The sequence below is a fragment of the Stegodyphus dumicola genome, chromosome 9 (genome assembly GCF_044657685.1).
Source record: "Stegodyphus dumicola isolate Sdum_Otavi_A_Nest chromosome 9, ASM4465768v1".
NCBI classification, from domain to species: Eukaryota; Metazoa; Arthropoda; class Arachnida; order Araneae; family Eresidae; genus Stegodyphus; species Stegodyphus dumicola.
This window is the reverse complement of record NC_140776.1, coordinates 11,984,018-12,007,813: the sequence shown is the minus strand read 5'-3', so window position 1 is coordinate 12,007,813 and position 23,796 is coordinate 11,984,018. Positions and strand designations below refer to the sequence as shown.

The 23,796-nt window shown below is 30.7% G+C and overlaps 1 protein-coding gene across 3 annotated transcripts in view; it reads right to left on the bottom strand.

Moving 5' to 3' along the window:
* LOC118194990 (ATP-binding cassette sub-family A member 2-like) overlaps nucleotides 1-23,796 on the bottom strand; it is a 194,361-nt gene that overhangs the window by 62,243 nt on the left and 108,322 nt on the right. For 2 of the 3 annotated variants that reach the window (XM_085823222.1, XM_085823221.1), the window contains exons 28-37: nucleotides 23,195-23,440; nucleotides 19,214-19,471; nucleotides 17,311-17,635; nucleotides 15,488-15,768; nucleotides 14,039-14,222; nucleotides 10,299-10,404; nucleotides 10,099-10,210; nucleotides 4,268-4,328; nucleotides 3,967-4,141; nucleotides 20-135 (exon numbers count right to left, since the gene is read on the bottom strand). In XM_085823222.1, coding sequence (XP_085679348.1) covers nucleotides 20-135; nucleotides 3,967-4,141; nucleotides 4,268-4,328; nucleotides 10,099-10,210; nucleotides 10,299-10,404; nucleotides 14,039-14,222; nucleotides 15,488-15,768; nucleotides 17,311-17,635; nucleotides 19,214-19,471; nucleotides 23,195-23,440 — 1,864 coding nt within the window. The remainder of the gene's footprint in view (nucleotides 1-19; nucleotides 136-3,966; nucleotides 4,142-4,267; nucleotides 4,329-10,098; nucleotides 10,211-10,298; nucleotides 10,405-14,038; nucleotides 14,223-15,487; nucleotides 15,769-17,310; nucleotides 17,636-19,213; nucleotides 19,472-23,194; nucleotides 23,441-23,796) is intronic. The other variant, XM_085823223.1, reaches the window with a different exon arrangement.

Genomic DNA, 23,796 nt, shown 5'->3' with positions numbered 1-23,796 from the left:
AAATATATCTATTGCTTACCCATAAATTAAGAATAGTGATACCACAGCTGGAAAATTTTTGTGAGAGGTATATGCAGGGATATCAAATATCAGCAAAATAAGTACACAACAAGTTGCAGGAACAACATAACTACACTAAAGAAGAATAGCAATTTATCTTAAGAAAGAAATATTAATGTAACAATTGAGTAATTCACAAAAATTAATTACTAGTATAGAAAGATAAACAAGTAATACTTAAAATAATTACTTTTATATAATTACAAATTAGAAAGCACAATTTTCCTTAAATTCAACAAAGTGGTCTCAGTTAAAATTAAAATGATACTTTTTAAAGTTTCCCCATAACCAATTTCAACAGGAATTCAGTATTATATCCATTCCAAAATTATTAAAATTTTAAATTAAATTTCAAATTTTAACAAAATGAAAAATTGCATAAATTTATAGTGTACTGCAATTGAAATAACTGTATGTACTTAATTTATTTTACTACTTTCTTGAAGGCAGTAAAATAAATTAAATATGTACCACAATTTTTACACAAAATGATCATAATTGTTGGGTATAGTTAAACCTCAATAAACATATGAAAATTCTTAAAAACTATTATAAAGGTTTCTTATAATTTTGAAGTAAAAACATTGTATCAGATGAGCAATTAAATTACTCCATATTCAACTACTAGATAAATTAAGAAAAGCATTTAGAAGTTTTAATAAAACAGCACAGAGTGAACAATAATGAAAATTATAATTATGTTAAAATAACAACTATATGCTAAATGCTTTAAATGGAAATATTCATAACTATAATAAAAACTGAAACATGAAGCATTTATAGTACAGTTGACTTGCATTAGAATGACCTTGAGTGTATTTGTAACCTGTCTTAAAAAAAAAAAAAAAAAAAACCCCTGTAACATATTTATTATAAGTCTAATTTAAGAGCTTTTGCACAACACTGAAAAACCTTTGAAATTATGAGGGTGAATCAAATATAAACGAGCCTTTTGTTTAAAAATTTTATTTTATAGGAAACATCTACATTTCTTCAAATTAGTTTTCTAAATAATCTCCTCCTTTTACGACACATTTTCCCCAACGTTTTGGCAATCTTTTATTCCGTTCTCATAGAATGAAGTTGTTTAGATATCTAATCAGGAGCACATGAATGTTTCCACTCGATCTTTGGACTCAAATCACTTGTCTCCAAGTGCTTCTTTGAAGTGTCCAAATATGTGAAAATCGCATGGAGATAAGTCTAGGCTGTAAGGTGAAGGATCAAGCATTTTCCAGTGCATTTCCATAAGTTTCTGCTGCATTTCACCTTCTGTGTGAGACTTGACGTTGTCGTGGAGGATCAACACTTCGCAGATTGGGCAATATCGTCTTTTGAGCCGATACTGAAGCCTAACTTGATGCAAGAGGCCGCAGTAGTAGGTTGCGTTGATGGTTTGACGTTTGTATAAGAAATCCACAATAGGGCCAACCTCTAGTCCCAAAATGCCGTGATCAACACACACTTTCGCCACAGACAATTGTGTTTGGGCTTTCACGGGGTTTCTTTCACCTTTCTTTCTCCAATTCATCCTTGCACACTTTGATTGAAGGGTGAAATGATGGACATAAGTCTCGTCTAGGTAACAATTTTATTCAAAAATGCTTCCCCTTCTTCAAAACGAGTTGCAAGCAATTGAGGAATGCGAACTTGTGCAGCTTTTTTATCATCATTCAACAACTTTAGAAACCAACAAGCTAAGATTTTTCTGAAGACCAACTGTTTTCTGATGACTGACTGGATACTTTCATAGCTAACACTAAGTTCTGAAACTTGAAGTACTGTGCAGCGTAGATCCCGTTTGATAAGCTCACAAACACGTGCAGTGCTTTCATTAGTCACAATGGTGCAAGGATGATGGGGATGACCTTGATTAGCAACACGTTCATGGCCTTGCTTGAATTCGTCGCACCAAATCATGAAACCATGATAGGGTAGCTTCCCTGAACTGGACATGCAATCTGTGATAAACTTCCCTTGGTTTCACGTTTCCATGGACAAGGAAGTTTTATAATTATGTTTTGCTCAATAGGGACGGGCAATTTCTTCTCACTCATTGTAAGGACTACTAAATAAAGCATGGGACAAGACGGCTGGTGTGGTTCTTTTATTCTAGGCAACCCCACCTAACGTCTTCAACTGCCCAAACACATACATATACCCATCCTGATGTAGAAAGAACTAAAGAGTTTTCTTGAAGACTTTTGTTTTCCTCTTTTGAGATGAATTGAGCAAAATGCTATAAACTACATAGTAAAGTGGCAGTAAAACTGCATTTTGATCCAGTTAAAGTCTTTGTATTATTCTTTATTATTCTTCCCCTTTTACAGAAATTGATTCATCTGAGTGTTACTTTATTCATACATTTTGGAAATTATAAAGACGTTTTTATCAGAAGTAGTTAGCAACACCAGTGACCATACAGTTACAACTGTTTAATGCTGGGAGTTTGATCCCAGGTAAATGCATGGTTAGTTTATGGTTTTTTCTATGTGTATAGTAAAATATGACTCATTTTCTCTTAGAAAGTCCTGCAATAATTTAAAAGTGACCTAATTTAAAATTTGCTAAATAACTGATAAGATGATTATTACTGATTTTTTTATGAAGATATAGAGAAAAAACAACTGATTGTATAAAAGAAGACAAAAAAGAGTTACCACAATCACAACTGCACCATTGTGAAATTTCTTCCAGTTAGAAGAAAATACAAGTGAATAACTTCCATTAATTAATGCTTTGTAAAATAAGAATAATAAAAGATCAATAGATATTATCTCAAATAAATAAGATAACTTAGCATTTATCATTTTATCAAAACAAACTAACTTCTGCATAAATACATGGTAAATAACTCTTTATTTATTATCATTTTACACAGTAACGAAAATTAAGTATAATGTCCTACACACAAATTTGTCCCATATATGAAATCAATAATGAGATAAAATTCTCTAGGTTAACATGCTGGAATAATGCTTAAACATAAATAAAACTACACCAGCTTTTGAATGTAAACCACCTTCTCTGTCAGCTGGAGCTTGAACAGATGGCTTCATGATTTTGTCCATTCCATCTCCAGTTGAGGAAGCAGTTGATTATCTGAGAAAGCTCCTGCACTTTTATTTTTATGCACAAATGTGATTCTAACTTGTCAACCTAGTGTACTTTTTATTTCATTTTAATTGTGTGTGTTACTGCATTTTTTAAATATATTGTTACAACTTGAATGCGAAATGAGCAAAAGTTTCTCTTATGCCAGTGGCAATAGGGAGTCGAACAATAATCTCGGAAGAAAGCGGTCGCTTACTCGACTTCTCTTAATAGAATTTTATTCGAAAGGGGGATAATCCCCATCTTCTGATTTAAAATTAATCTTGAATTAATGTAAATATTGTAATATAACAGATGTGTGTAAATAAATAGTCATTAAGGCTTATTTTAAGTTATGATTTGAGTTTGAAATGACTATTGAAATCAAAAGCTTGCCCAAATAAAATTGTCGGCAGTATAGAATTCGTGGATTAGAACACATATGAATTTTTAGGTTGATAACATCCCAATCATTTGATAGTTTATTTACTTAAACCAGGCTACGAATATGAATTACAACGGCAAAATTCTTTAGTAGTTTTCAGTTTTAAGACATATTGAAAAATAATTTTTTGATAACCTCTGACTATTCTGATATTTTGTTAACTTCGAGCAAAATTCCATATGACCATTTGATACAGCAGCTTTTTTCATTGGCTCAGTCATTATAATGTAAGTCAATTGCTTTATGATAATAAATTAGAAACAGCATACATTACAAAAAAACAGATACTAGGGAAAAAAAAACATAATTTTAAAGTATATAACATATATATTTGTCTTTCTTTTTTTAAAAACAAATTTAATACTTACCATATCCCAGAAATAATTTGCAACCCAGTACACAACAGCATTAACACCTGAAACAAACTGCAAGTGTTTGGCTTTTGTATAGCGTTCATACACCAAAAACAGGACAAAACTTGCTGGAACAAAGGACATAGCAACAATGATGAAAATAGCAATAAGAACGTCTGTGCCTTGAAGGCTGGAAGAAAATATTAAATGAGGGAAATTACTAACTTTGTTAAATAAACTTGATTTATGAAAAGAACATGTGAAATACAGAGATTACATACATATAATTTTATAATGATGTAATTAACACACTTACATTTGGTCTTTTGATAATAAATAAGAGGTATCTGTCATTGGATGATTGATAACTGTAATTCCTATAAAGACAAAAATATTAAATTCACCTGAAACTACTAGCAACAAAAATATCACCTAAAAAATGTACAATTTATGAACTTACAGCTTTTCTATTACATTTATAAGCACAATTAAAAATTATTAAAACACACTAATTAATAATATTCATGTGTGAAATATAGCATAGTGCAAACTCCAAGATCTGGAAATATTGGAATTTCGACAATTCAAACTCAGTATTTATTTGTTTACTTTATTAAACATTTCTTTCACTGTAAACCGTTTAAATTATTGTTTTTTTGTGGCAATACCTTCTCTTTAATTTAGTAGTCACTTATAAGGTTCCATTGTTTAAATCCTGCAGTTCCTGTCAATCAAAATGTTTTCTTATCACCAACCTCTCTGTCATTTTCTTCACTATCAATAGTGATATTTTCTGGATTTAGAATCAAACAGCAGATTTTGCCATTCATTAGTTGACTGATGATTATGGCATAGTTATCACAATGAAAAACTTCTGTATTATCATTCTTATTTATTATGACTTATCCAGATTTTTTCAAAAACTTTATTAACTTTAAACTTTTGCTTTCTGTATGTGATATCTGAAAATTTTCAAATTCATGAATATCATTATAAAGCTTAACTAGTGTCTGCCATACACTGCTAGAGATGTATTGTGAGGTTGTCGACTAAAGACATGTTGCTCCATTAAATTTTGTTTTGCCTTTATGACACATTGATTGAATTGTATTAACTTTGTTCATTATTATACTTAGCCTATTTCCCACACATGCTTAAGGCTTACCTGAGTCCTGAATAAATGAATTTCCACATATACTTAAAGCTTATCTAGAGTTAGCACTAGACATTTTGTGGCCTGGTAACAGCCTATGCAGGCCTTAAATTCCGCTGCCAAGTGCATCCCTAAATTCCAAAAATTTTGCTGCCCTCTAAATTTTATATCCCAGTGCCTTGCCTTTCCAAAATTTCAAAGATTTTGCCATATCTTAATTTTGTTGCTCAGCGCTTCTCTAAGTTTTGCCTTCCCTAAATACTTTTTACTGCCCAGGTGGCTTACAAACTCTGCCACCGGTCCTGGGATTATCTGAATAACAAATCAGTTACTTTAAATTCAAACAGCGCTAAGTGTAATCTTTTAGCCTATGAGAAAAAAAATTCTGTAAAATTTCTTCTGGTTAACATACTAACACTTCGCGGGGCAATTAGATGAAATATGTAATCAACTCCAAGCATAATTTGAACATCAAAGGTTACCATGCTCTTTGGTATTCAATTAATAATATTTTTTAAAAAATGCCAATATCAGGGCATGAGTCATTTCTCAAACTCCCATGTATTGATACTCATGCAGTGATGAAAGCAAAATAAAATAATAATGATTTAACAGGTTGGCACCAGGAATATAAATTGTTCAGTAGGTATAAAATCAATAACGCTGAGCAAAACTGTTTAAATTTATGCTAGTTTAGTGCCAAAATGAAATTAAGAATTGTTGTATGTATTAAGAACTGTTTGCATGCTTTATTATGAAAAAATATAAAATGCACACGCATAAAGCATGAAAAAAACTTTATGAAAAATGCTGGAAAATAAGGCGACGACAAAAAAAAAAAAAAAAAAAAAAAAAAAAGATGCACCAAGATGGAGTTATCTGAATGGGACGAAAATTGGTAGAAGTAATGTACATGTACAGAAAAACAAATGATTACAGTTTGAGAAAAATTGGATGATTTATTGAAATGATAGAGCTTCACAAAGTGAAAAAGTCAGTAACATGTTTGTCCACCTCTGACCCTTATGCAAGCAGTTATTCGGCTTGGCATCGATTGATAAAGGTTGCAGATGTCCTCCTGAGGGATATCCTGCCAAATTCTGTCCAACTGGCGCGTTAAATCGTCAACATCCCAAGCTGGTTGGAGAGTCCTGCCCACAATGCTGCAAACGTGCTCAATAGGAGAGAGATCCGGCAACCTTGCTGGCCAAGGTAATGTTTGGCAAGCACTAAGGCAAGCAATAGAAACATGTGCAGGGTGAGGGTGGGCATTATCTTGCTGAAATGTAAGCCCAAGGTGGCGTGACATGAAGGGCAACACCACAGGCCTTAGAACTTTGTCGATTTACCGCTGTGCTGTAAGGTTGTGACGGATGACAACCAAAGGGGTCCTACTATGAAATGAAATGTCACCCCAGACCATCACCCCTGGTTGCCAGCCTGTCTGCCGGAAGACAGTCAGGTTGGTAATGCACCGCTGTCCGGGGCATCTCCAGACTCACCTTCGCTGGTCATTGGGACTCGGTTCAAAGCGGGACTCATCACTGAATATTCTACTCCAGTCAGTGACATTCCAGTGCGAATGAGTTCGACACCACTGCAAACGGGCTTGATGTTGTACAGAGGTCAATGTTAGTTAGCGCAAGGGGCAGCGTGACCTCAGCCCCCTTTCTGTGAGGTGTCTATGAATGGTCCTTGCGGTCACTGAAGCGCTAGTTGCATGTATAATCGATGATAATGTGCATCTGGGGCTGTGAGTGCCGCTCTGACGATTACTCAGTCTTCACATTCTGTCGTTTCTCTAGGCCTAGCGCTTCGTTCTTGACGCTGTGTGCGGCCATGGTCCTCCCATTCCTGCCAACATAGTTCAATAGTGGCATTGCTCCTGCTCAAATGTCGAGCTATTCACTGATAAGACTAACCAGCTTCTTTCAGCCCAACTACACAACCTCTCTCAAATTCTGTGATCTGCGCATATCGTTTGCGCACCTGTATGCGAGGCATAGTTACTGCCTACCAGAGAGTACATGGAATGAAATTCATGAAGAATTTATGACCTGGAATTGTAATTTCTCCTCTTAAATATCCTGCCAGTTGCGCAGATCAGATGCGCTGTAGCGACAACCGTTCATTCACTGGCAGCCAAAATGTAAAATTTTGCATTTTCCGCTGAAACCTGTATGCATATCAATTTGTGTCCAATTTGCTTTATATCTTCTCGGTGCATCTTTTTGTTTGTTTGTTTAAGAATGTATATATATTTCACAAAATTACACTGGTCATATTAGTTTACATTTTTCTTTCAGAAGGCTTTCCTAGATAGCAAATGATTTCACATGCAAAGGTTAAATAACATAATACAATAATTTCCCCCCTTATGTTTGAACTTTGATGTTAAAATATATATATTTATTTTTTGTTTATGACAAGTCTTTTGGCTCAAGCAGACTAATCCCTTTCTAAATTTTAAGTTTTGTTCATAACTTTTGATTTAACTCTACTAATATGTCTACTTTACTAATCTACTACTCTACAAAATTACTAATTTGATTCTTATTAGTAAAATAGGCGAAATACTTACCTAATTTTGTTATTGTTAATTGATAGTGGATTGGTTTGTTCCCCTTGACAAATCAATTATTCTATGGTCAATAACAATAGCTATTTTTCAGTACTTTAAATTTTACGTTTTTTTAGAATTTTTATGGTTCAAAATATTATTTCTTTACAGTTTAAAATTTTTTTTATTACAACAGAATTCTAAATAACTTATACTTAAAATACTGACTAACATTTATTCCAATAATTCATTGCTTAAATTAAATTTATGTTCCTTGGATATGATAAATGAAAAACCTTACATACACATGCATTTCTCTTTTATCTAAAGGAGATAAAATTACGAAATGGGGCATTACTTTCTCACAGGCTTAAGCTTTCCAACATATTTTGTTTTTCAGAGAGAAAGAGAGGCATTCATTCAGTAACTAATGCCAATATCAGTTTTATTAACTGCTACAGAAAATGTCGCATCAGTAACAGAAATTTCTGTATATTAAAATTTAGTGATATAACAGGCTCATTCTACTTGGTGCTCTGGTTAGAATTATGATTTTGACCAAAACATTAAGAAGTAGGAGAACAAGGCTTCAGATAGATTTTTTTAATTCCTGGACATGGATGATGACAGTAGATGAACTCAAATGAAGGACATTGTCACTAGCAGGGAGATACTTCCAAGGATTCCTAGAAAACTCTGAGTCTGATCAGATACAAAGAAATTTTAATACGTATATCAGGTTTAAAAATGTTTTTTCAGTATTTAACACATAATATCATTTTTATAATAGAATTATTTGTAAATCATTTGGAACTTGTATAAAAGCCAACACCCAAGCTTCATTACTAGAAAATATGATAAACATTTTCAGCTTATACACATAATTAATTATATGGTAATAACTTATGGTACCAATTCATAAAAATAAATTATTACCGCTAGGTAAAATTAAAACTGAACTTATGAATTTCGATTTGAAAAGACATGGCAATTTTTATTTTGTTTCTTTTTTTAATTTAAAATGATGCATACAAAAAATATCACAATATTCAAAAGATATATTATTGTATCAAATTAAAGCAATGAAACATGCATAAAAATTACAATTATGCATGACTACAAAAGTTCATCATCACCATTCAATTTTGTTTTGGATGTAGATGATAATGTATAGATGTACTTAAAAATCTTGCAAACAATGGACATCAGGAATGTATTTAATTTATCACTCATGATACAAAATAATTTGTTACAGAATGCTACTAAGAAATACAGATAAAATAACATCTTAAATAATCACTTTCTTATGCTGACGAGCAACACACTTTTATAAAACCAAAAATCTGATGTGGACACTATATGACTTATTGTACGGCCAATTAAAATTATTTCCTTGAATTAACTTAATTAACTGATCTCTCGAGACAAGTTGAAAATTGCATCAAAAATTGGAAACTTTGAAATTAAATATCCTGGTCAATTTATATCATACAGAAGTCAAACTTCTTAGTATTTTTATTTTTTCACAATGAGTATAAAACTTTCCCATATATAAGTATAGGAACTGGATGTCTGCATTAAAAGTTATATTTTGTTATTGATCTAACTTTTTTTTAATATTTGACACTGCCAAAACATGAATATTTTCATTATTTAAAATACTTATGTAAGGGGAAGTATATGACTATGACCAATGATTGCAAATACATATATATGTGTATGTGTGTGTCAGTGGCGTAAATAGGATGGGACAAGGGGGGACATCTGTCCCCGGGCGCAGCATCCAAGGGGCGCCAAACTGATGCTACGAAATTTTTTAATGAAATGTTTTCCATTCTTGGCACACAGTAAAGGGCACAAATTCTTCAGTTGTCTCCGGGTGCTGGAAACTCTAGCTATGCCCCTGGTGTGTGTGTGTGTGAGTGTGTTTGGTATTGTCAATTGCAATAAAAAAGGGAGGTGCACAACGAGTGGTTACAGCAGTCCCATGTACAAAATTTCAAAGGTCTACAGCTAACTGTTTTTGAGTCATGCAATATATATATATATATGTGCACACATTGACATCCTTTTTGAATCCATTTTACAATCTGTTTTGGTAAAAACCGCTCTTTAATCTGCTTGTACATACAAATGTCATGAATGTATATATATATATATATATATTATCCAAATGGATTCAGAAATAGTCAAAATTGATATATTTCCATAGAAATATGATACCCAAAATTTTTCACTGTTACAATACTTCCTTCACCTCCTGCAAGGAAGTAAAGTGAAATAAAGACCTTATTATTGGTTAACAACAATGTGTTACTGTGTTTCTGATTTTTATTTGTAATTAGCAAAGTTTATTCTCTAAATGACAATAATAAGATGTCTTTATATGTTAAAGTAAATAAATAAAAAACAAATTAAATAAAAATTGCTTTACCATAAGCTGCAGCATAACCCTTAGATTTTGGAAGATTAGCTCGCAAAATAGCATTATTCAAGCTATTGACATAGGTTGGCATGCTATGATATCCTTTATTGTTATACCAAACCTGTAAAAAATGAAAAATTATAGTCAAAATTAATTGCCTTCGCATAGGAAAAAGTTCTGAAAGCAAAAATAATTTAACTAATGAATACCTTAGCAACATTCCGAACAGCTACTTTCCGAAAAAGTGGAGGAGCATTTTGTCCAAAATTTGGCGGAACATAATCTCTAACCAAACCAAAGGAAAATGCACCATACCTGAAAAATCAAAAAAGAGATCTTCAATTAGTTCATGAACTGAAATGGATATACACATGTTTTAAGTTGAAAGAAAATAACACTTTCTTTACATACATACACAACAAAAAGCAAAATTGATCATAAGCAGAACGAAAAGTCAATAAAGGTTTAACCAAGTTTTTTAAGTAACTTTTTGAAGATAATGCACAACTTTATGAATACTTTTAAAAAATAAATAAAATACAAAAAGAAAATTAATAACTATGTAGAGTCATTAGGTTAATTGAAAGCAGAGAAATTGAAAAATATGCAACCGCCTTCACCGGGAATCGAACCACGGACCTCTGGAATACCGGCCCAGCGTGCTACCGTTACACCACGAAGGCACGCTAGGGAAGTGGGAGAAATACCTTATATACTCCCTTTTTTAAAGGGCAACTAGGGTTTTAGGGGACCTAGTCGCCAAATCCTGGGTGCAGAGAATCATCACCCACAACCCTTTTAGTTCGGGCGCCACTTGTAGAGTCATTAGGTTAATTAGAAGCAGAAAAGTTGAAAAATATGCAACTGCCGGGAATCGAACCACAGACTGAACCTTCGTGGTGTAACGGTAGCATGCTGGGAATACTGGCCCAGCATGCTACCGTTACACCACGAAGGCACGCTAGGCAAGTGGGAGAAATACCTTATAACTACACCTATGATATTAGTATGATATATGTTAAAAAAGTACATAATATATGAATTTACAAAACACAACCTAGTCATTTTTGTCAAATTAATTTATTAAGTTACTATTCCACACATTTTTCCAATTCAAAATATCTTTTCAGCCTAAGAAGCAAATAATTCTTTAATAACATACCAATTTTCGCTGAAAATGCCTGTCCAAAATTAGATTTAAAGAAATCTAATCATCTTTAGGTAAAACATAATACATTACAACAAAAATACTTTTATGTCTGTCAAATGAAAAATGACCATAACTTTTATGGCTGTTCAATATTGTGAAACTTATTTACATGAGAAAGATTATAAACTTATTCCTAAAGATATATACAATGTCCCATAACCAATATTATATTTGTTGAAGAGCAATTAATAGCACTACTGATACTTTATAAATAGTACATGATACTTTGATACTTTTATAAAACAGTACATGATTTTTCAAAATACTGCTTCATGAGATAGACATTAAAGCATATAATTTTAAAGTAATTGCTTTGCATTTAAAATCAGGAAGAAATCAAATTAGAATTATCAATAATCTGTTTCAACCAACTGTCTGAAAAGAAAGAACATCATTGGTAAATCACTACACTAACTTCATATAAAGCCCCCTTCATGATTATGAATAACATTAATTTATTAAATTGGAATATTTCTGTAATTACTGGTAACTAACTAAATTAATTTAGTAGAAAGCCCCATTCATGATTAAGAATAACATTAATTTATTAAACTGGAATATTTCTGTAATTACTGATTAACCATGAGTGATAATTTGGAATAACTGCTTGAAATGTAGACCACCAACTGCAATGAAATGCTCATCCATTTCAAAAAACATTGTTTTAAAAAATTTAAATTTTGATTTAAGTCTAAAAAACTTCCTGAAATACTACAGATAATATCAAATGTCATTTGTAGGCCTTCTAGAAGTTTTTTTCCATCCCATGATGAATAAATTTTAGTGCCTAGTAGATTTCCAGCATCATACTCTTAATGCATTCAATATCACACACTTATTCTATTACAATTAAGTTGGTAATTTTATTTAAGTGATCCCTTACTATACAAAGAATGAGCATACTGCTAGTTAGTTGTCTACCATGTCCTGTCCATTAAGAGTTTTCTGCATACAGTTGACATTTCTATGCTAGTGTTTTTGGATAAATCATACTGTGGTTAAACACAAATTAGCAATGAAGAACAGGTGTTCATTTACTGACCTTTCTTTCAGATATATATATATATTTCTTTTTAATTTTATGTATAAAAATACATGTCTGTTAAACATTAAGAGGTTCAATATTCTATAATTCTAGAAGCATAGTGATGTCATTTAATATTTCCACATTGAAACTGCATTTAGAAAAACTGATTTATATACAGTCAAAAGTCTTTAATTCGGACGTCCATAATCCAGAATGATCTATAATCCGGACCTCAAAGCTACGAACTTTCTGTGCATGCTTAAACGCATGTTGCGTTTACGATGCATGGGCGTTTACTGTATAACGGACGGTATAAGCTAAGCTAAAATTATCTAATTATCTATTTCAGTTAATTTTGCAGATTGCGTTGTTCTTCTAATTCGATCCGGCTTATTATTTTTTGCAGACTGTTAGAGCAATTTTATAAAAGTAAGCTTGAACTTTCGATTATGTCAAAAAGAATTTCCAATTCTGGAGCTGCCAAAGGATCTACAAAGTGAAAGCATGTTTCGATGTCCATCAAACAAAAAGTGGAATTGCTGCAAAAAATGGATAAAGGCATATCCTTTGTTTCTCTAACCATTTCAAAATCCATTTATCAATTTCACGCTGCTCCGCCGGGGGGCGGGGGACGTCGCGGCGCGCAATGAACTGCAAGTTGATCTGTCAGCACTATCCTTATCTTCAGGGCAGATGTTTTTATTTTATTCGGCTTATAATTCCTTACTAAATGTAGTATTTCATCTCGATGTACTCCGTCTTTGATATGATTTAAATCAAATTCCTCGTCATTATAAATATCACGAATACACATCAAATAGTTTTACGGTTGTAATTTTCTAATTTCGACTATGCGTAATGTATGCTTTACGCATGCGAGCATTGAAAGAAATGTTTAATAAAGTAAACAAATAAATATTAAGCTTTTTTTTTTTTTTTTTTTTGTAAATTTTAATACCCTTTAGATCATAATTGCTCTTTATTTCATAAATTACGATTTCATATTTTTAATTTTATAATTTCTGCATGCCATCTTACCAGATTTAAATTGATTATCTATAATCTGGAAAAACCGATAATCCAGAATAGCCAAAGTCCCGACGAGTTCGAATTACAGACTTTTGACTGTATATATATATATTCAGAATAACATCACTTAGTTGTTCTAAAACAATATAATATAATTACGGAGTATTTTGCTAGTTTGTAAAAGAAGGTTTTCATCATTCACTCAGTTCTTATAATGGGCATTTTTGAAAAATATTCGAATGCTTCAAAATGAACATGCTATTATCAATGGACAATTAAAAACATAGTGAAATATTAATGCAAAATTATCAATATATTTATTCAATAATAATAGCATGTTTATCTCCTATAATTTTTAATTCATAATAAAGTTTAGAAACAACTAAGTTTAAAATGTATTCTTATCAATGATTATTAACTTACATACGCCATACTTTAAAAAAAAATTACATATAAGACATTACTTTATTGTCTTATATTATAATTACATTGTAGAATAACAGATGCTGAAATGCAGATAAAAATGTGTACTCCTTTTAACTTACATTTGTGGGAAAATATTTTAATAAACAAGACAAAGAAATACAAAAACTAAATGCAGAACAGTTCTATTTTTTCTTTCTCCTTTCTTAAAAAATTACTAATTATTGTTTTAATAAAAGATGAAATTTATTTTCAGCTACCTTCTTAATCTATACATTCCAGTGGTGTATAAGAAGTACTCATGTTCATTCTGTCTGCTGATATCAAGCAAAATATCACTAGTGACCACTTTCACAGATGGTGGATCAGTATAATAATCTTCACACACATATCCAGTTTTATCATCAGAACAGTGGCAGTTTGGATAGTATCTTTTTGGAGGCTCTGTTAAAAAATTAGGTTTCCAAAATGCAGTTTAACTCTTTTTTTAAGCATATGAAATGCAACACTAAGGCAACAATTTCAAGAGTATTTCAATAGATTTAGTCATTTTACTTCAAATTTAATATAATAGAAAGAATTTATTTTGAATTTTTTGGGGGAAATACAGCTTTAAAAAATACTACAATATTCTTTTTTGAATAAGCAGAGCAAAATTTATTTTTTGTATGAATTTATTTATTTATTTATTTTTGGTAAGATATAGATATTCATATTTTTCATATATGTCAAATATAATAGAAAATAAAGTCCTTTTTAATTAAATAATTTATCTTTAGATTAATTCACTGCAGATTTATTCAACTCTATAAAATGTTCTACACATCTTAGTAATTATTATGGAAGTACACATCTGATTATTTATATTGATATAATACAGCAAAATCTTCCTACAATGCTTATCCTTAGTTTTAGATAATTTTAGTCTTCAGTGACACTTTAAAGACATAATGTTCAACAGCAATATTTACTCATACTCAAAGGAATACCATCTATGTGAGGTAGTCAACCTGAGAATTTTCACTAAATTTATTTTTGAATAATGCATAATAAATTAATAAAATGGATGCTTTTCCCAATAAACAGGGAAATTTATAACATTAACATTTAAAAAAAGACTAAAGTTTTATACAAACAAAAATATTTCAAAATAGCTTGATTTTTTAATTATAATTTGTATTTGATAGAGATCTAGTGATTTTCCTAAAGCATAATATACATAGTATATGCCAGAATTCAAAACACCAAAGAAAATACAAAATAAAAAAACAGCAAAAATGACACTTAAACAAGTTGATATACATTATACACCAACTATTAATCATTATATAATTTTTCCAACATTTTAAGAATTTAAATTTTAGGTACTGTTCTTAAAATATATTTCAATATTAATTTTCATATTATGATGAACCAAAAAATCATTGCACAAATGTCATATATTTAAAAACATCAACAGTTATATAATGCATAGTATTTTATAATACCGAGTTCTTAAGAAACACAATTTCATTTAATTGAGCTTATTAGTTTTATCACATAAATTTCTCATTTAACAGAAGCAAAATTATCATGTAAGAAATATTCAAAATTAAAAACACAAGAAAAATCTCACTATCATCAATAAAATGGAAATATGCAAAATAACATTTCATATTTTAAACTAAAATAAATACAGATTTTTAACTGACATTATAATTTGCAATTACCTGTTGACTGTAATGTTGTAATATTAGGCAAGAGGTTTGACATATGTGGAATATTTGTAGGTGACTGAGGCACAAAATTGTCAAATGGCACACCAGGTACAAAAACACTCTCACAAGATGGTTCAAAAAAGGCAGACAGCAGATCATAATTACGAGCAGAAAAATTCATTTTTTCATCAAAACTGTTATTGAACGGTGATATCAGAACACATGTAGCACCAACTCCCGATGGCAGAAAAAGAGTGTTAGAAACTTCTGTAGAATTTGCATCTTTGGACCATCTAAAGATAATAATAATATGAACACAGATTTTGGAAAATCAAATGTAACTACATAATGAATGCAGTTTAATATAGAATCAGTGATTTATAAAAAATTCCAAATCAGAAAGAGACATTCAAACAATGATGGCTATATAGGTAAGTAACTTATTACAGTAAAGCATTCCTGGGCTTGCTTTGGAAATGAAAAGCTAAAACTGACTAAAAACGGATTTGTTATTTTGTTTCATAAAACAATATAAAATGTTTAATAGTGTGATAGAAAAAAAAAGTTCACTCTCTTTCTTTAAATACTTCCAGCTGTATAAATTTTCAAAACAAGGTATAGAAGTTCATCGAAATTCCTAATTATACATACCTCTGAGAATTTTGCATGAAAAATATGACAAAAATTATGGCATATATTTACAGAAATTGTATTTAATGAAGTTGAAAATGTTCTCATTATATTATACTCTATTTTGAGAAACTCTGCAACTAAAAGTATACATCTAAGAAAAAAAGCTAAAGAAGCACTAGTCTGTAGTCTGCATCCTTAAATATTGATATACCTTGCATGCCTAATTCAAACACCTTGAACATTTAACTGCTATATACTATTACTCAATTAAAGAAGAGGAAATGTGACAAATTTGGAAGTCTCTTCTTAGCACTGGTAGCATGAAATCACCTCACCCCCCAGTGAACACCAGATAACTGAAACAGATGCTCCTTGAAGAATGAGAACTCTTACCCCAAGAACTATTAGATAATCCGGTGATGAAAATGGATAGACAGTGCAAAACATCCATTGCCACTAGGGAAGGTCATATCCCTTACTAAGTGTCTTTAGTTTGTTGATCTCCCTCTTGGCAAGACAGTTTTTTGTACCAATGCCATTCTGTCAATGCCTTTTTCTATTAGTTTCATACTTAATGCATCTTCTTCTCCTTTATTTACTTTTTTTTTTTTTTTTTTTTTTTTATTCCTAAGCGGCTTTGTCCCTGAGTGCAATATCTTATACAAAATCAGTAAGAAATTATCTGAGATACCATTCTGTCCATCCTAAAAGATGTTTTGCTATGATTAAATGCAATAAATTTGCACAGCTAGGGCAAATGACAATGTAACTTTCATATTCTTCCATCACATATATTTACATACACGGTAAACTGAAAAAAATTCTGAAGTATTCAGACCAGAGTTTTAAGAAAAAGCTTAATTTTATTGACAGTCTTCCTGCATATATGTATATATAGAGAGAGGCTAGTAAATTTAAATTAAAATAACATTCCAATTTTCTGATGAAGATTAAACATATTTGGTTACTTATTATTATGGTAAAGAAACTTGACAGCTCTCTGCCTTAAGGGAGATGCCTTCATGAAGGATCTTCTAAGGAAAACTGGCTCTTATTTATGTTACACATACGAAAGACCACAATGATGTTTATAATTTGATTCCTATTAAAACTAGCAAAATAAATTTTATGCATAAGAATATTCATTAAAAATGTACTCCAACATATTAAACAACTAATAACATAATTATTAAATCACTTACCTTTCACAATTGCATTCAAGATCTAATTCATTTCTTGAAAAAGGTATCACATTCCCTTCAGGCTGAGTGTAATTATAATACTGAGATGTACTGAGGACTAAAGGAGGAAGGTCTTCCACTTTTGGTGCCGTTAAAGCAACAGACATTGCAATGCTTACAAAAAATGCAGGCAGCAAGATTTGAGAGAAAAGTCCTTTCCAGTTTCGTTTTGTACAGTAAAATCTTTTTAAAAGTATAGTAGAGAACTGTTGAAGCAGAAGCATTTTCCCTTCAACTTTGTAACTGCCAGCACCATCAAGACCCAAAGACATTTGGTCACAATGCACTAAAAAAGTCCAAAACCAGTTAAAAAAATGAAAGTAGATAAATATCTAATAAAAGTTTTGAAGCACTGAGAAGCATTAAATATTTTAATTACCCATATTTATAATAAGCCAAACATTTCAGGAAGAAAATTCAGCAAATACAACCTAGTCCACTTTTTTAAAGTGTAGCAGCCACTTAAAAAAGTTTATTCATGACTGAAAACAAGACTATTTTAAATCTCAACCAAAGGAATGGTTTCAAGGATATCTTTCTGGGCTTTTCTTTATGTGTAGCATTCATATGACCAGTTTTCCTCAGAAAGCCCTCTACAATATCATTTACTCAAGCATCTTACATGTTTCCTTACAAAACATTATTGATTTAGTAGTACTTTAATAATTTAATAAATATTAGTTAACACACTTTAAATAATTTACACATTCCATTCAGCAAAGTTCAGCCATATTCAAATTTACAAAAATTGAAAGAAAAAGCATGCAAGCTTTGATCATTTGAAGTCTGAAAAGAACGCAAATCTCATTCTTCAATACTTGATGCCATTGTCACAACGTAAGAGACAAGAGATTACTGCCCTTGGCATAAAGTATCAGAAAATGATTTGATTTTAGTAAGGTACAGAAAAATATAGAAGATTGTGTTTTTTACACACATCCAACAGAAAGCAACTCATTCAATTATGAAAGACTACTAATTTTACAGAATAGCAAGAAATCTCTGCTTCAGAATGAAATAAAGTAATTTTGGACTTTAATTTAAAATATAGTTTCCATTATTTAAACTAAACAATCATTTTCTCAAAAATGAAAGTTATATCATTTTAATTTTTTTAATCTTTTATTATTTATTTTACCTCTTACAGACTTTTTTAAATCACAGGATGTTATGATGATTGAGCTGTTTTTCATTATTTAATTATTTTTAACTTATACCCCATGGTTACTGCAATTTGGCTTCCCCCTTTTTTTTCTCCTTCTACTACTGAACAGAGTATATCATCTGATATATGTACAGAAGTTTTCTTAAACTTGTATTTCAATTAACCATTGCGATGATATAAAGCATCTCCAAAATAACTATTCACTTAGCATTAAAGATGCAATTTTTAAATTAATGGGCATTTCAAAAATTTCAGAATTATAAGAGTTCCGATTTTATAATTGAAATCTGCATGAAGTCTTATTTTTACCAAAATCCTCATTCTGTGATTCCAATTTACCAAAACTCCTTTCTGGGGGTTGTACCTCGTTTCCAAGAAGGTACAACCCACAGTATATTTAATATAAATCCTACAGTTATAAGCAAACCCAACAATATCAACCAACCAAGAGAACAAAATTTCAAAAGCTCATTAAAAGTGGACTTGACTGTATAATAAAATAAAGAGGAAATTTACATATTTATGGTTTAATAGCTATAAATATTCAGTGCATGCTAAATACAACAGCAAATATTATAAAAGCAAACAGAATCTGCAAAGGAAGAGCCAACAGAAAATAAATCCCAGGTTGCATGCAAGAAAAAAAAAAGGACAACACCTATTTTAAGTTAGCATGCTTATTTACAAGGTGCTTCATACCAGCTGGACCTTTAGTTACATGATTATGAGGCAAATGAAAATAATCTGCTTTGCCATCATCAGCAGACTTTTTTCTACTGTTGGAAGAACTGTTTGATATTGAAGCATTAGCTTGTTTTTTCTGATTTGTTGAGGACTCAACTAAACTTGTATCATAAAACTTCTCTGCCTCTACTTTGTCTTCCTGATAACCGACTGAATCATAAAAACTAGGAGACTTCTTCTGTTTCAAGCTGATATCACTTTGTATAGAAACATCTATATATAGCATAATTATCAGAAAATTAAATTTTAGGTTAAATTAAATTAAATTTTCATATATGGTGCATACATGCAAATTTAAACAGATTGAAAATTTTATAATAATACAAAAATTATTTAAAATATTCTGGATAAACATTTTATTCATATAAACTAAAATGCATAGATAATTTAAATGTGTTAATAAAATGTAATATTTCAATATTACATCCGATATTAATTGACATTAATATGAGAATTATTACAATTCCTTTTTTCTATTTAATTTGACTTCAAATGTATATCTGAACTTTAAAAAAAGCCATTTTTTAATGACAAAATCAATTAAATTAATAATACAATAGGTATTGTTTAATGTTCTTCAAACACTATTTTGTTCACATTAACCAAATTATTTAAACAGAAATATATTTAAAATATTATATGATGCATATTTTACATAACTAGAAAGAAGTTCATTTCATTAATTTTGAATTGTTTGGAGTTGTTAAGCAAAAATCATTTACAATCAGTTTAATTTTGTCTCCAGAAATTACCTAAACGAAATTATATCATTCATACAAATATGCAAAATGCTACTTCATCTCAGAACTAGTCCTCATTAATTTCATCTTTTTCTTCTTCAAAATATTTTTATATGTTCTGCTTAAATACAGTTGGGAAAGCAACCAGCAAATATTGTTCTCTGTCATCAATGCTATTATTTTTTATCTTTTATATAAATACCCACCAAAACTTCAAATTCCTAACAATTAATAAAGATAAATGAAGATAATGGATTTATGTCTTCTACTTCATTAAAACTGACAAACTTAAAACTTTTCTTACTGCCTTTAAAATTCCCGAAAATGCAAAGCTGAATCACACAGTTTAACTAGCTAATTTATTTGCATCAGGGAAGAATTCTAGACCTTATTTCAAGGATATAATATTCTTTCCTCTACAATAATTCCTAAATTATTGGTTGAATTTATGCATTTGGTATTTAAAGTAGAATTTAATTTAATGTGATTTAGAAAGAGGGTTGTGACATATTCTATGTAGTTGTCAATTAAGGAAAGACATTCTGCAGTTTGTTCCATTTCAAAATCTATTTATGGAACATTTTTACATTAATCACGCCTAAAATCATAGCATTTTAATATTTTACTTTATCTATTCATTATTATTCTTTTCAAACATTTATAGATTTTAAACGCTTTTAAGAAGTTTATTAACACAGACGAGGTTGATTTAAATTAAAAACCATCTGATGGCTTTAAATAGGTAAAAAAAAAATCCATGCTGCAATATTATGATCATATTAAGTGACACATTAATTATAATAAATGATGCATTCTCGACATTTTTGTATAACAAGTGGGTGGGACTTTAAAAATTCAATAACAACATCTGACAAGGAAAGCTATAAAGTTCACTAACAACAATAGCCATGAAACTTTCAGAATAATCATATACATTAGCAAAGCGACATGTGCAAAATGTGGCATTTTGCAATTGTCAACATCCTTCAGAATATGATGCATAGGGTGCTTCACAGGATATAACCAAGCTTTTAGTTGAATAAAAACTCTTCAGCAGGAGGAGCTAGCGACTTGAAATTATGCACACATGTGCAGGGATCCAAAGGAAACCTTTTATGACTCTGGTTAGTTTTGAAGAGTAATTTGTTTGCACCAAAATGTACCAATATTCAAATAAAGAGTCTTTTAGTCAAAATATTTTATCTTTGTGACCATAGACCTGCGAAATACTTGGTGGCCTAGAACTTTCAAAAATAGGCCAAAGGCATGTTCAGACACATTAAGAGCATTAATTGGCAAGTTTGAATGAACAAGTTCAGTGACTGATGACAAAATGGACATGAAGACCAAACAAAAGGCAGCAAAGACATCTGAAAGCATCACAGTCAAATTATTACGGAGAAAGGGCCATCAGCTTGACATTTGGCTCAACTACTTGATGTCAGCATGGAGAATAACCTAACTGTGATACATGCTCAGCTTTGTCTTCTCCCATTACACCACTATGTGATACTTTTATGATGGGGTACATGATCTCCACTGATGACAGAATGCCCCAAACCAGACAGATACATTAAGCTTTCCAATCAATAGCTGCAAATAATGCATCTGCAAATAATTTCCAATCTATGGCTGCAAATGATGCATGCATCACTTTAGCACACTGTTTTGAAAGTTTCAGACCATTGCAAAATGCCATCTGCTGGACTTGTTCATTTACATATCTGTTTGCCTCTGAAAAGTTTTGTGGTGAAAAGTTCAGCAAGTCTAATAGTTGTCTTTGTAAATTATAACATTCACCTTAATTAGATACATTAAGTTCATATGCTTACATGACGATGAAAAATGGTAGAGGTGCAAGATTTTTAAAAATATTTATTACATTAAAGCGTCAGTTAAGTACACATTGACTGCTTTAGTTAATGAATTTTTATACATTTTTTTATCACACAGAAAAGTAATTGAAAGCATGAAGATGATTGATAAGAAAATTTAGCATTTTAAAATAATAGAAATTCAGGATTAGCAATTTAAATAATTCTATATAAGTATTCTATAAATACACTTAAATTTTAAGCATAAATTTGAAAACTTCCAATTTAATAATAAAGGATATAAGTAATAATAATATCAAATATAATTCAAAATTACGAAGAAGAATTAAGAAAGTCTGATTGCCAATCTTAAAATTAAGCAAAAATCTAGAATTCATACTGGTTCTATAGAAAACTGTATCGAAAATGAGCAGTCATGATTTAAACTCTTCAGAATCAGTAATATATATTGGGTTTTAATGAAAGCTTCCCGCCGCCACAAATTTTGTCTGCGTGGACAGTTCATGTTAGCATGTTTATTCATATTTTGTCAAATGATTTTTTGTATTTGAAAGAAAGGGACTTGCTTTATAACACTGTGTTGTGAAATTCGTAAAAATATATTATCATTAAGCACAAGGTGTCTGAAATGAAACTATCACATTACCAGATTAGAACCAACATTTATTTCCAGTTCTGTTGCAAAAAGTCAGCTAGAGAAATGTCACCAAATTATGTGTACAGCTTTAGGTACTAATGTTGTATCATATGACATTGTGAAGGTTAGGTACCGAAAGTTCAGAAACAATGACATTCAAGAAGCAGAGCGCCTACTGATGTTGAATGAGGCTCGCTTGCAAGAACTTGTGGAAGACCAGTATGCAACCACTCAAGAACTTGCTAAGAAGCAAGACATTTGTACTATGTCTATTAATCGTGCTATGCATCTTTGGAGTCTTTTCTTACGCCCACTATATAGCCCAAAAATCACTCTTTCGGCCTTTTATCTTTTTTCACACCTGCAGCAACATTTTGCTGGTGCTTATCTTCCATTCTGTACAGGACATGCGAAATGAGGTTGAACTGTTTTTGAAGCTGTGGCTACCAAGTTTCTAGATCGAAGGCTTTGAAAAACTTCCTAAACATTGCAGAAAATCTAGATTTGGGTGGTCATTACTATCCACACTAAACTGCTTTTATATTTTGCTTCTAACTTTACTAAGAACATTATTTGGCAGAAAACTTTCATTACAACCAGAAATTATATATATATATATATATAAACAACACAACCTGAAATAGGGATTTCTGATATTTATTTGTCTTTTAAGCAATATTATTAACAAAAAATGGGGGGGGGGGAAAAAAGAGCACATTCATACCATCTCTCTGAGATTTTTCAGCAACTTTTAAAAATACTTCTTCCAGTGTTGTATTTTTTATACCGTAACTTGCAATTCCCAAACTAGACAAATTTGATTCCAAGGCATCGAATAATTTTTCAAAACTTCCTTTACGAAGTTCATTGATAGGAAGAATGTAATGCAGCTCTCGTTTACTTTCTGATACAAGATATGCTGTACTCACATGTTTTGTAATAAATGCAGTTACAAAATTCTCATTTTTTTCTGAAAAAAAGTAAAACATGAAGAGTACACTTAAGAGTAACAGTGAAACTAAATAAAATAAAAGAGAAACTCAAAACTAAGAAAAAAATTACATTAATACCGTCTTTTTCTGAAAATAAGACATCCTCCGAAAATAAGCCCTATCGTGATTTTCGGAACTTTTTGTAAAATAAGACATCCCCTGAAAATAATCCCTAGTTAAAATAATGTGACAAAAAGAATTTGTTAAAAAGTGCTGTTGATTTATTAAGTATAAGTAATAATATGTTTAGCTTTCCTAATACTCGTATTTCAGAGAAATGTTTGAAACAAAATATTCCGAGAAATTAATTGTTTACCTCTACAGTTCGTTTCAA